The sequence below is a fragment of the Podarcis pityusensis genome, assembly GCF_964106645.2.
Source record: "Podarcis pityusensis genome assembly, chromosome: 3".
Lineage (NCBI taxonomy): Eukaryota > Metazoa > Chordata > Lepidosauria > Squamata > Lacertidae > Podarcis > Podarcis pityusensis.
In genome coordinates this window covers 66,123,437-66,135,741 of record NC_138026.1, presented here as the reverse complement: position 1 = coordinate 66,135,741, position 12,305 = coordinate 66,123,437, and the positions used below count along the sequence as shown (strand labels likewise).

The window sequence follows — 12,305 nt, the reverse complement described above, 5'->3', positions numbered from 1 at the left end:
TTGAGTTTGGACTCACTATAAAAGTCAGCTTCATAGGTCATGATTCCACAAAAACCATAATTCCCTTGCCCAATTCCATTTTTGGAAAGCATTCAGGAAACTTCCACAAGGCCCAATAAAACTTAGCAGGTTGCACATACTGAAAACCACTTCTGCATGTGGGAAGATGTCATGCATTTTTAGTTTTATTTAGAACTTTCAGGTCAGGGCTTCTCAGATAAAAGCAGGGTTCCTCCATGCTAAGCAAAAGAAAATAGTAAAGCCAACTTTCTTCCAGCAGTGTCTGGCTGAGATTCTCTGGAAGCATCATTAAAATAAACAGAACCATGTGCAACAGCCATGTATTAAATTACTTTATATATATGTCTTGTTGACTTCAAAGCAGTCTGCACAACAGAAAAATACAATTATGAGTGTAAAGATGCTAGCAATATTGACAGAGAACCAACCTATCCATCTCAGAACCTGCGTTTTTCATATGCCTTCAAAGGTAAGTGATCAGAATTAAACTTTTAACTTAATAGTTCTAAAATACTATATGATTCTCCTGAAGATTCAAAGTTAATCTCCTGCCTGAAGTCAGAGGCTTCAAATGGATATGGCAGGCCTGCAACCTATGTGAGGGTTATGTTCTGGGGATGGCACCTGAAGCCAAAATTGTATACAGTCAAAACCCATTGGGCTCAATGGAGAGTGGGATTTCCAAAGTCATTTTTCCTGAGACCCTGCCCCCTTTTTAAATTTTTTTTATTGCCATACACATCAAGTTAAATGCACATAAGTTATGGGCTTACTTAGGGTTGCCATACGTCCAGAATTTCCCAGACATATCTGGAATACTGCTGTTGGAAGCAGAAGTTGTAAAAATGACCAGGAAAATCTGGACATATGACAACCCATGCTGCCAATGTCATTTTTGGTGAATTTTCTTAGCGATAGTTCAAAAACTTCTCTCTTTTTGGTGAATTTGCAACTTTTCTCTCTGGATTTTCACTGTTTGAAATATGGCAACCCTAGCTTACTGCATACACATTCAGAAAAGGTGCATGGCATAGCCTTCCAATGACTATACCACCAAAATCTGAATTGTGGAATCACTTGTGCGTGACTATTCCATCACATAAATAGCAATGTACAGTAAACTAACACATCTGAAGAAGGTAAACTAGACTTGTTTCCTAGTATGCTACTTTTGCAAGGAATATTCATTCGTATATTCCCAATCATACTCCAATGTGGCATCAATCCAGATGGATTGTACGGTTTTCCTTTTCCGACTGTATCAAGATCAGGCCACAGGGACAATACACATAACCACGTTTTAGGGTTATAATTGGCTTATCGTGCTTCTTTGGTGAATTATGATTAAAGGAGCCATCCTAGCGTTAAATCAGCATTCATGCTTAAGGTAGTGCACCATGACAGCTGCCTCACTGCCATCACATTTCAAATCTCAGCTGGCAACAAGGGAGTTACTCAAAATAAACTCAGACTGTGGTTGTATGAATTGGCTCCTAAAATTAAGACAAAGATAAAATTTTCCATGCAGACTTCCAGCTTTCAAAATCTGTTTAGACATCCATAAGAACAAATATTTGTGCTATGTGTAGATGCTGGTATAGTATATGAATATATATAATTCACACACAGAAAGACACATACAATGTAAAAAATATTCTAGTACTTCTTTACCAGTCAAGCTAACTGAACATATGGTGCCATATTAATTTAGGACTACTGGGTGTCAGGGAAAAAAATTAAAATGTAAATTGTAAAGTTTAAAGGCAGCCCTATACTTCGCCTTTCCAAACACAATTACTTATATATCCCATAGCTGCTATTTCCATATTTAGCTTTACTACAAGCAAACAGGATTCCATTATAAATTTAGCTAGAGGCCAGGACCACAAGCAGTTGTGGAAATTTGAACCACAAGCCTTAATCAGTAAAGGCTGTTCGCTCTGAAAAAGGAAGGAAGGCATTAGATGAAGACTTCTTCTAACACTGCTATTTTATTCTAAAATGTTATATTTTCGATTATTATTTTGATCACATTTATAAATATATATTTCTATTTATTATTATTATAAAAACTGAGCAAAACAGCATTCATGGGAAGAGCTGAGTAGAGCAGCTAGGCCTCTATTGCTACTGAAAGACATCAGTTTGAATCTTAACTTCCACTAATGGAACAGAGTTCATAGCTGAGGAATGGGGCTTTCCTGCTTCCAATTCCAATTCCCCTCTGCAGTGCCTTGTGTTTTCACCAAAAAATAATCCTGGGATTGGGACAGTGCTGGGAATGGAATGGAAGCTGCAGGCAGAGGGATAACTGAGTAGTCAATGGAAAAGCAACTAACACTCCAATCCTTTGCAAATATTGAGTTGAGCTGCTGTCCGTCTGTCTCAGGAAACAATGGAGGACTGCACCTTTGAGGGTAAAGTCAAACTGTTGGAGAGTCACAGTGCCTGTGGTTGGCTGTCGAGTCCAACATGGGAGAGACATGTTTTGTTGCAGCTGAGGCAGATGAAGGTATCCGGTTGTGCTGATGCAGGTGTATCACGGCATTTCTTCTTTCTGGCTTCCTCCCAGTGGTCATTCCTCTTCTGGTCACTGCTGTCTCCAGGCACTGAGGTCATCTGCCCCCCATTAGGTGGCGTTAATGTTGCCAGCCTTCATGTCACATTTGGAGACATCTTTGTAACAAATAGTTGGTCTGCCAACAGGCCTGGTACCTGAAGCCAGATCCTCATATAGCACTGTTGATGGTTTTAGTCTAACACCGTTTTAACTGAGCTTTAGTTTATTTCTTGGTTCTACTTTTTACCCTCTATAGTTTCAACTATTTGTTGTTGTTGTTGTTTAGTCGTTTAGTCGTGTCCGACTCTTCGTGACCCCATGGACCAGAGCACACCACGCACTTCTGTCTTCCACTGCCTCCTGCAGTTTGGTCAGACTCATGCTTGTAGCTTCGAAGACACTATCCAACCATCTCGTCCTCTGTCGTCCCCTTCTCCTTGTCCCCTCCATCTTTCCCAACATCAGGGTCTTTTCCAGGGAGTCTTGTCTTCTCATGAGGTGGCCAAAGTATTGGAGCCTCAGCTTCACGATCTGTCCTTCCAGTGAGCACTCAGGGCTGATTTCCTTAAGAATGGATAGGTTTGATCTTCTTGCAGTCCATGGGACTCTCAAGAGTCTCCTCCAGCACCATAATTCAAAAGCATCAATTCTTCGGTGATCAGCCTTCTTTATGGTCCAGCTCTCACTTCCATACATCACTACTGGGAAAACCATAGCTTTTACTATACGGACCTTTGTTGGCAAGGTGATGTCTCTACTTTTTAAGATGCTGTCTAGGTTTGTCATTGCTTTCCTCCCAAGAAGCAGGCGTCTCTTAATTTCGTGGCTGCTGTCACCATCTGCAGTGATCATGGAGCCCAAGAAAGTAAAATCTCTCACTGCCTCCATTTCTTCCCCTTCTATTTGCCAGGAGGTGATGGGACCAGTGGCCATGATCTTCGTTTTTTGATGTTGAGCTTTAGACCATATTTTGCGCTCTCCTCTTTCACCCTCAATAAAAGGTTCTTTAATTCCTCCTCACTTTCTGCCATCAAGGTTGTGTCATCTGCATATCTGAGGTTGTTGATATTTCTTCCAGCAATCTTAATTCCGGCTAGGGATTCATCCAGCCCAGCCTTTCGCATGATGAATTCTGCATATAAGTTAAATAAACAGGGAGACAAAATACAGCCTTGTCGTACTCCTTTCCCAATTTTGAACCAATCAGTTGTTCCATATCCAGTTCTAACTGTAGCTTCTTGTCCCACATAGAGATTTCTCAGGAGACAGATGAGGTGATCAGGCACTCCCATTTCTTTAAGAACTTGCCATAGTTTGCTGTGGTCGACACAGTCAAAGGCTTTTGCATAGTCAATGAAGCAGAAGTAGATGTCTTTCTGGAACTCTCTAGCTTTCTCCATAATCCAGAGCATGTTTGCAATTTGGTCTCTGGTTCCTCTGCCTCTTCTAAATCCAGCTTGCACTTCTGGGAGTTCTCGGTCCACATACTGCTTGAGCCTGCCTTGTAGAATTTTAAGCATAACCTTGCTAACATGTGAAATGAGTGCAATTGTGCGGTAGTTGGAGCATTCTTTAGCACTGCCCTTCTTTGGGATTGGGATGTAGACTGATCTTCTCCAGTCCTCTGGCCACTGCTGAGTTTTCCAAACTTGCTGGCATATTGAGTGTAGCACCTTAACAGCATCATCTTTTAAAATTTTAAATAGTTCAGCTGGAATACCATCACTTCCACTGGCCTTGTTATTTGCAGTGCTTTCTAAGGCCCATTTGACTTCACTCTCCAGGATGTCTGGCTCAAGGTCAGCAACCACACTACCTGGGGTGTACGAGACATCCATATCTTTCTGGTATAATTCCTCTGTGTATTCTTGCCACCTCTTCTTGATGTCTTCTGCTTCTGTTAGGTCCTTACCACTTTTGTCCTTTATTATGGTAATCTTTGAACGAAATGTTCCTTTCATATCTCCAATTTTATTGAACAGATGTCTGGTTCTTCCCATTCTTTCAACTATACTTTTTGTTAAATGGCAGAATAGAAATGCTGTAAATAATACCTCTGGCACCTCTGGTTACAAACTTAATTCATTCCGGAGGTCCATTCTTAACCTGAGGTAGCACTTTAGCTAATGGGGCCTCCTGCTGCCGCTGCGCCGCCGGCACACAATTTCTGTTCTCATCCTGAGGTAAAGTTCTTAACCCAAGGTACTACTTCCGGGTTAGCGGAGTCTGTAACCCGAAGTGTTTGTAACCCGAGGTACCACTGCATTCAAAATGAGCTGAAACCCAGGAATGAGGGTTTATTGGTCTCCAGTTCCACATTTTATAACTTGTGCTTCACAGATAGGATTATTTACTATGCAATCCTGTACATGTCTATTTGGAAGTAAACTCCATTGAACTTAATGGGGCTTACTCCCAGGTTAGTGAGTTTAGAATTACAGCTTTAGCCTCCAACAAAAGCACCTCAGCCAACTAAACTGAAATCTGTTGGCATCACTCCATCATCACCTCAATTCTTTAGTCTTTCCAGCTTCTGACTGTAGGGCTTAGAGTTTAATTTTTTTTCTACAAATGTATGTATACTTTTTCATCTCATTTGTATCTATATGACTGTGTTAAGTGCCTCAACTGTCATCCAACAGACGTTCTGATTGTGCTGTTTGTATACAAGACCATCACTAGGAATTATTTATACCATTTTTGCTATGAGGAGTGAGTGGGAAGAGACAATGTTATCCATTGGCTACAGTCAGTAGCCTGAGAGACTTAGATTATAATCACACCTTTGCTATGAGCTCACTAGGAGATAGCATGAAAAGTATCATGTGTCACACAATAGCCTTGAATGTTAATGCTAGGAAACCCAATAAAAAAGCAAGTCATGCCTCTGACATAATCCAAAGGGTAAATGACTTTTGTTCTATGTGATTCAGAAAAATATTTTTAGAAAAACGCAACTTAAAAGGACATATCTAACACTTGACAATTAATACCATTTTTCCAAATTGCTCATCATCTTCTAGGTGCCACTTAGCAGAATATAATTTTTTCAGATAAAAACAAGCCATATAAGTTAATCCAGTTCAGATATCAAAGCCAAACCATTATTGTTCATCATAAAGAAACTTTGTACCTGTGTACTCTCCTCCTCCCAACTTTCCCCTGTACACTCCAATTCTGTCTCTCATTTCCTGATTCACATAACTACAGTTTGCTGTTGTGTCTGAAACAAGCAAACTATGGTTACTGCAGACCTCAGTGGAACTCTAAATCATAATTGGAATCCCAGATCAAGCTGTACTTTGCTGCTGTATCTTATTTTCAGTTTGGTATGGGCAACCTGTAGCCCTCCAGGTGTTTCTAGACTACGATTATGAGCCAACACTGAGATAGTGGTTTGTCTAAGGATGCAGAATGAGTTCATAAGGTGACATTTGTACCAAAGGTGAACCACCTTCCTGCTTGCCCACTTAAATACTGAACTGCACTTGCTCAGCACAGTAGCACATCATCTCCACACTAAGATGCATAGCCGTCATGCATGTAGGCACCATGTATCACACAATGCCTTGCATGTACCACCCCTCCTATAAGCATTCACCAGAAGGACAAAAGGTGGGTGTGTTCATGACTCCCATTTTCCATGCTTCAGCATGGCATCCCAAACCACCTGTAGCTCTATATGAGACAGAATAGCACTGACATCTACATGTATCACAGTTCTTTGAGAATGAGAGAGGTAAAACTTGTAAAGTGTACCAAGTTTCAGGAACTGCTATATAAAACTATCAGTGTTGAAATGCAGCACAATTCAAGGGAAGACAGAACCAATGGTCTTACTTTGCTCTCTTGGTATAACTCTTCCTAAGAATTGACTTCACTAAAAACACAATGGCTTTGATCCAATGCAATGCAAAGTAAGCATCTTATTAGTGCAAGGATGTCCACTTCTGCGGGGGGGGGTTTCTTGCCTCTCCACCCCCCATGCACCCTTCAAATCTGTTTTGGGCTTCCCCTTTAATTTCCAGAGCAGATTTAGGGAGGGAGAAGATGGGGGGGGGGGGAAATCCTGTTGCACAAGAAGTTACCCTTGCACTGATGGGATGCTTACTTAGCACTGCATTGATACATGTCAAAATCTCTCTTTTTAAAAAAACCTCTCCTCTCCTAGCTCCCACTGAGCATATCATCCCCACTGCAGTTTGAAACTCAGAAATTCAACATAATCTGCTTTTCTCATCTGTGAAGCTCTAGGACCAAAAAAAAAAAAAAAAAGGTATTTCGATTCCGCATCTTCATTTAATGTTTAAAAGCTCAAGAGCTTGTCTCATTAAAAAGTTTGCAATCCTAGTGAACACATGACCTAGTACAAACTGAACCAAGAGACCCAGTTGTGAAGGTGGAAGATCTAGTTAAATAAACTAGTGACTGATAAACCACTTCATTAACTTTCTGTACTTTTTCAGATGAGCAATAACACCAAGTTTAGATGCAGTTTTAGAGCAACAACAAATATCGCAACCAAGATGTCACTTTTATGGAGTCAAAGATGTTACAAAGATGACTACAGTGGTACCTCAGGTTAAGTACCGTATTTTTCGCTCTATAACACGCACCCGACCATAACACGCACGTAGTTTTTAGAGGAGGAAAATCCGTAGGCATGCCACCCGTAGGCATTCCCTCCATAACACGCACAGACATTTCCCCTTACTTTCTAGGAGGAAAAAAGTGAGTGTTATGGTGCAAAAAATACGGTACTTAATTCATTCCTGAGGTCCGTTCTTAACCTGAAACTGTTCTTAACCTGAAGCACCACTTTAGCTAATGGGGCCTCCTGCTGCCGCCGCACCGCTGGAGCACGATTTCTGTTCTCATCCTGAAGCAAAGTTCTTAACCTGAAGCACTATTTCTGGGTTAGCGGAGTCCGTAACCTGAAGCGTATGTAACCTGAGGTACCACTGTATTTGTAATATGCTATTGAATAGGATTCCTACGTGATTTCATCATCAAAAGAAAGCGCCCTCCCAAATTAACTGTCCATAGCTCACATCACATAGCAAGTCCTATGAAAAAGTATATGAGTTCTGTATAGAACACATACCACACAAAACAGATTTTTAAGAAAAAGAAAAAACAGGAGTGATTGTTACAAGAGGAAGAAAACAGCTTATGCAGTCTAGACAAATTAATGGGTGTTGCTCATCAGAAGATATAATAACCAACTGAGTGGAGTTTATTCTAACAATCCTCTAGTGTGTATGGAGAAATCCCTTAACTAGAAGTGAAATACTTTTATTGAGAAGTTTCCACTGGCTGCATGCTTAACAGAAAGAAATCAGAGAATCTGTCTACATGCCACCTGGAATAGCAGTTACTTTCAAGAAGAGGGCTAGCATTGTTTTAAGTAGCAGCAAGTCTTTCTCCTCAGATGTCAGAAATCCAACAAAGCTGCAAACCACCAGGTATTTATTCCCCCATGCCACCTGAGCATATACCCATATATTTTAAAAAGGCTCGTTCCAATAAGAACAAAGAGAAAGGGAGGTGTTATCAAAAATAAAACATTTGCCCAGAGATCTGACTCTACAAACATCCAGTGTTCTTTCTCTTCACAGCTACTTCATATGGAACATTCAACATACAGATGTGTCTGGGTGAGATGTGCACAGCCATGTAAGCAGTCATAGGTCAGGAATGCACACCTGTCTATTTAGCCATGCACACTCACTTCAGACACCCAGTGTAGCTAAGTGTAAGCTTTGCAGTGGATGGATGCAAGACAGACAAAAACCAAACAAACCCCACATTATTCAGAACACAACTGTATACACAAGCTACCTCTAGTGCCAGAGATGCAGGTTTAAAATAAATTTACACACACAGCCCAATGCCAATGCAATTCCATGCAGGGAAAATATGTATGCTGTAATGGGAGAGCAGCTCTCTCTCTCTCTCTCTCTCTCTCACACACACACACACACACACACACACACACAGTTACAAGAGCTTTAAAAACACTCCTCCTTTGCTGCTGTACAGTGTCTGTTGCCAAGTCTTTTCAGGTAACAACAGATAAGGATACTATGGGCACTTTCTGAACTACTCCAGCTTTTTGTTTCTGCCTGCAACCTGAGAGCACTTTACATGGGCGTGTGCAGATTGACTTTTACCGTTCACCTCTTTAGCGGGATGTACTGTTTCCAAGCTGATAAGCCACAGGGTTCCTGGGAACCTAAAGGGAGGAATGATGCTGCTGCTGTCGGGGGAAAGAGAAGAGCGAAGAGGGTGGGGGGAAACGGAGGCTTCTACAGTACAGAAAAGCCCAGGAGAGAAGGGGGAACCTCAGGTATATACAGAAAGAGGGGCTTCCCCAGTCGCCCCCCTCTCTCTTCCTTGCCCCCATCAGCTAAACTCCTCAAGGGAATCCATGTTCGGCCCCCTTCTCCAACAAAGCCCCCCTCCAGGCCCTCCTCCCCTTTCAAAGCAGCCGAGGGAACAATATAGAGTCTCCGCAAGTCAGGAAACAATGGGGCGATCATGATATAGCATACCTCGCGCGCAGGGCATTTAACCAAAAAGAGAGGGGTGGGCGAGCGAGGGAGGGAGAATCAGGTGGCGCCAGATGATCCTTCCACTGCTACCCCCCGCCCGCCGGTCGGTGGTTTCGGCGATAAAGAGATTTAAAGGGAAGGAGGCAGGGAGCCCGAAGAAGAAGGAAAGCTCGCCAGACTCTCTCGCCCACTCTGAGAAGTCCGGGGCGTGGAGAGGGGAGAGAAACAAAGCGGCGGCTCTTACTGGAGTGGCGGGCGGCAGCTCCGAGCAGGCGCGAGAGTCGCCCCGACTCCGCCGCTTCGGAGCCCGGCTAGCCGAGGCTGCTAAATCCAGGCGCAGCAGGCGGGGAAAGCGGCTCCCGCTCCTTAATTCATTCGGAGGCGCCGAGCGGCTCGTCCCACCTCAGCGCGCTGCTCCGGCGACTGCTGAGGAACCCGAGTGGGCGCGCTTTAGAGGCGGGCGGCAGTAACTGCAGCAGCAGCAGCAGCAGCCGCCTCAGCCTCCTTTCCTCCCCGACTGCCTCCTCCCTCTCTCGCGTAGGGAGAAAGCCGGAGTTCCTCGCCAGGCCGCTAGGAAAACTCCTCTCCGGCGTCCCTCCGGCGCTCGCCTTCGAGGGCTTGGCCCCTCCTCGCGGAGGGAGGCCTGGCTTCTCCTGGGGCTGCAGCTGGAGTTTCCCTCGAGGGAGGAGGGAGGGCGCGGAGTTCACCACTTGGCTGTGGAGCGAAGCCAACGAGGAGAGCGAAGCACAGGCTCCGCAGAAATTAAAACAAAAACAAAGCCGCCAACAGCCCGGCCACTGTTAATACGCGCAGCGAGCCCTTGTTTTAGCCCGACAACTTTTGCTTCCATATTTCTTTCAAGAGGCATTTCTTTTCTTTAAACATCCATCCCCAACCCAGTCACACAGGCGTTGCAGTCCTCCCACTGAAACCAATGTAACTCGCTTCCGGAATTACGCTGTTAGCCTTTGACCGTCTCAACAGCTCTTTTTCAAGTAAAGTTGTTAGTTTTTCTCCCCACTTACCCATTAGGGTTTCTCCGTGTAACAGCCAGAAATTATTCAACAGGTGTAGTTTCCCAGACAGGTGGATGGGGAAACTAGACCAGCTGAATAATTTCTGGCTGGTAAGCGGATGCTGAAGAGCGCTGCCCAAAGATAAATCCCAATCGTTTTTTGTAAGGGCAAAATCCTGCTATCCCATCTATTTCTTCAGGGGTGGGAAGTTTGGCCAGAGGTCCAACTTCTGGACAACTTTCTGGAGGGCCACATCCCAGGTGTTGGCAGAGCAATGAATATAAGTCTTACCTTCATTTATTATTTTGATTTATTAAAATATATATACCACCCTGTTGTAATACAAACAGAATTGCCTAGAGTCTTGGATGTTTTAATAAAAAGCTTATTACTAGGATATGGTTAACATATGAGCAGAAGTTTTAATCTACTGTATATTAATCAAATTCATCTCTTCATTTAGTAGTATAAATTGAATTCTTTACTAACATCAGCTTATCTCATGCAACTACTATGAATTAGTTGAAGTTCATTCATGTTTCACTGAGTGCATATTTAGTGGTGGCTGATGCCCATTGGTGGAGCCAAAAGCAGGGAATCCAACAACAGATAAAAGTAGAGCCAATGACAGGCAGAGCCAAATAATTCTAGCTTTGTCTCCATCCTTCTCTTTGCTGAGTCAGTAGAGCATGAGACTCTTAATCTCAGGGTTGTAGGTTTGAGTCCCATGTTGGGCAAAAGAGTTCTGCAATGCAGGGGGTTGGACTAGAGGTCCCTTCTAACTCTACAATTCCATGATTCCATGATTCTATGAACACTGAAACTAAGAAGGGGAGTGACAGGCAGTGCTACCACCCTCTAGACTGGTTGCAAGTAGGAAAGTGGGGGCTGGCTGAGTGTAGACTGAGGATAGGGTTAGTCACAGTGGAGCTGGTCTGTTGGAGCTAGTGGGGAACTGCTGTGACTGTCAATTGTTTTAATTCAGTATATGCAGGTATTGTCTACTGATGGCAGCTTTTGTGATTTATTAATCGTGCCTTTTAACATTATCAAATACGGTTCTTTTCCTCCTGGCTAACAGTACAATCTTACTCCATGAACACTTACAAGCATGTTGGAAGCACTTATGCCCACTCAGTTTCATTGACTTAACTGGGTGCCTATTTATGTAATCCTTATTACACAAGGTTAATCACCATGCTTGCTGCTTGTGTTAAGTCCTTTATGCTTTTTAAGCTCACAATGTAAAGACTTTCCCCTTAGATCTTGTGGCCTTATAGCTTTGATTTTTATTAGACTGGTCACATGCCACATAGCCCTAGATGCTTAAAAAAACAACAACCATGAAGATAAGCTGAGGCTCAAATTCCAACTTCTACACATCTTCTAAAGATATAATAACATTGTCAGGTTTTGTGGTTGATTCCCTCACATGACTGTATGAAGATTTCTCTGTCCTTTTAGTCGTGAGGGTTCGTTAATACTAGAGTGCATTCCATTTTATTATAATGGAAGCCACTTGAGGAGGTAGGGTGAAGCATGCCTCTAAAAGGCAGACTTACAGCAAAAGAGTCACACAGGTTCATTGTTCAAAGCCATGCAAAAGCACTTGAGATGGATGCAGATCAGGGTGAGCTAGCCTAGGCATGAAATGTAACTTGAGCAGAGTCCTGAGGTCCAGAGAGAGAGACCTGGTTGGCTTCATTTGGCCCCTGGCCTGAGGTTTCCTAACTCATAGGAACCTCACATACTTAAGTCTCTGAAGCTAAATGTTTACTGATACAGCAAAATATGGATATATTCTGAAACCACAACAGCTCAAATATAGAAATGTGTTTTCTTTTTATGCCCCAGACCTTAAGGGCATCCCCACAAAGCAATTTTACAATAAAAATGATATAAACAAAACTATTGAAAATGCTACATTCACTGACTCCTAACTGGCATTCAGCTGTCCTGCTGCAGTCACAGACATACAGGGGCTGCCTTATGATGAATGGTTAAGTGATGGATGGATGAACTATATTTCCCACAGAGCTGCATGCATGGTCTGATTGTTAAAACTGCTGTTTGTGATTTTAAAATTGTAGATCTTTGATTTTTTTTTTATGTTGTTGATGATGGCTGAAAGACTAGGGGATCAAGTGCTTCCAT

The 12,305-nt window shown here is 42.8% G+C and overlaps 1 protein-coding gene across 4 annotated transcripts in view; it reads right to left on the bottom strand.

The window, feature by feature from the left end:
- LOC308473089 (pleckstrin homology domain-containing family G member 1-like) overlaps window positions 1–9,675 on the bottom strand; it is a 103,742-nt gene extending 94,067 nt beyond the window's left edge. For 2 of the 4 annotated variants that reach the window (XM_080998349.1, XM_080998351.1), the window contains exon 1: window positions 9,380–9,675. Coding sequence is in view for 1 of the 4 variants with exons in the window: in XM_080998348.1 (XP_080854474.1) it covers window positions 9,136–9,151 (16 nt within the window). In the remaining 3 variants the exon portion in view is untranslated. Of the gene's footprint in view, window positions 1–8,754; window positions 8,773–9,135; window positions 9,154–9,379 lie in introns of those variants that run through there. The other 2 variants (XM_080998348.1, XM_080998352.1) reach the window with 2 other exon arrangements.
- Between the last annotated feature and the right edge of the window lie 2,630 nt (window positions 9,676–12,305).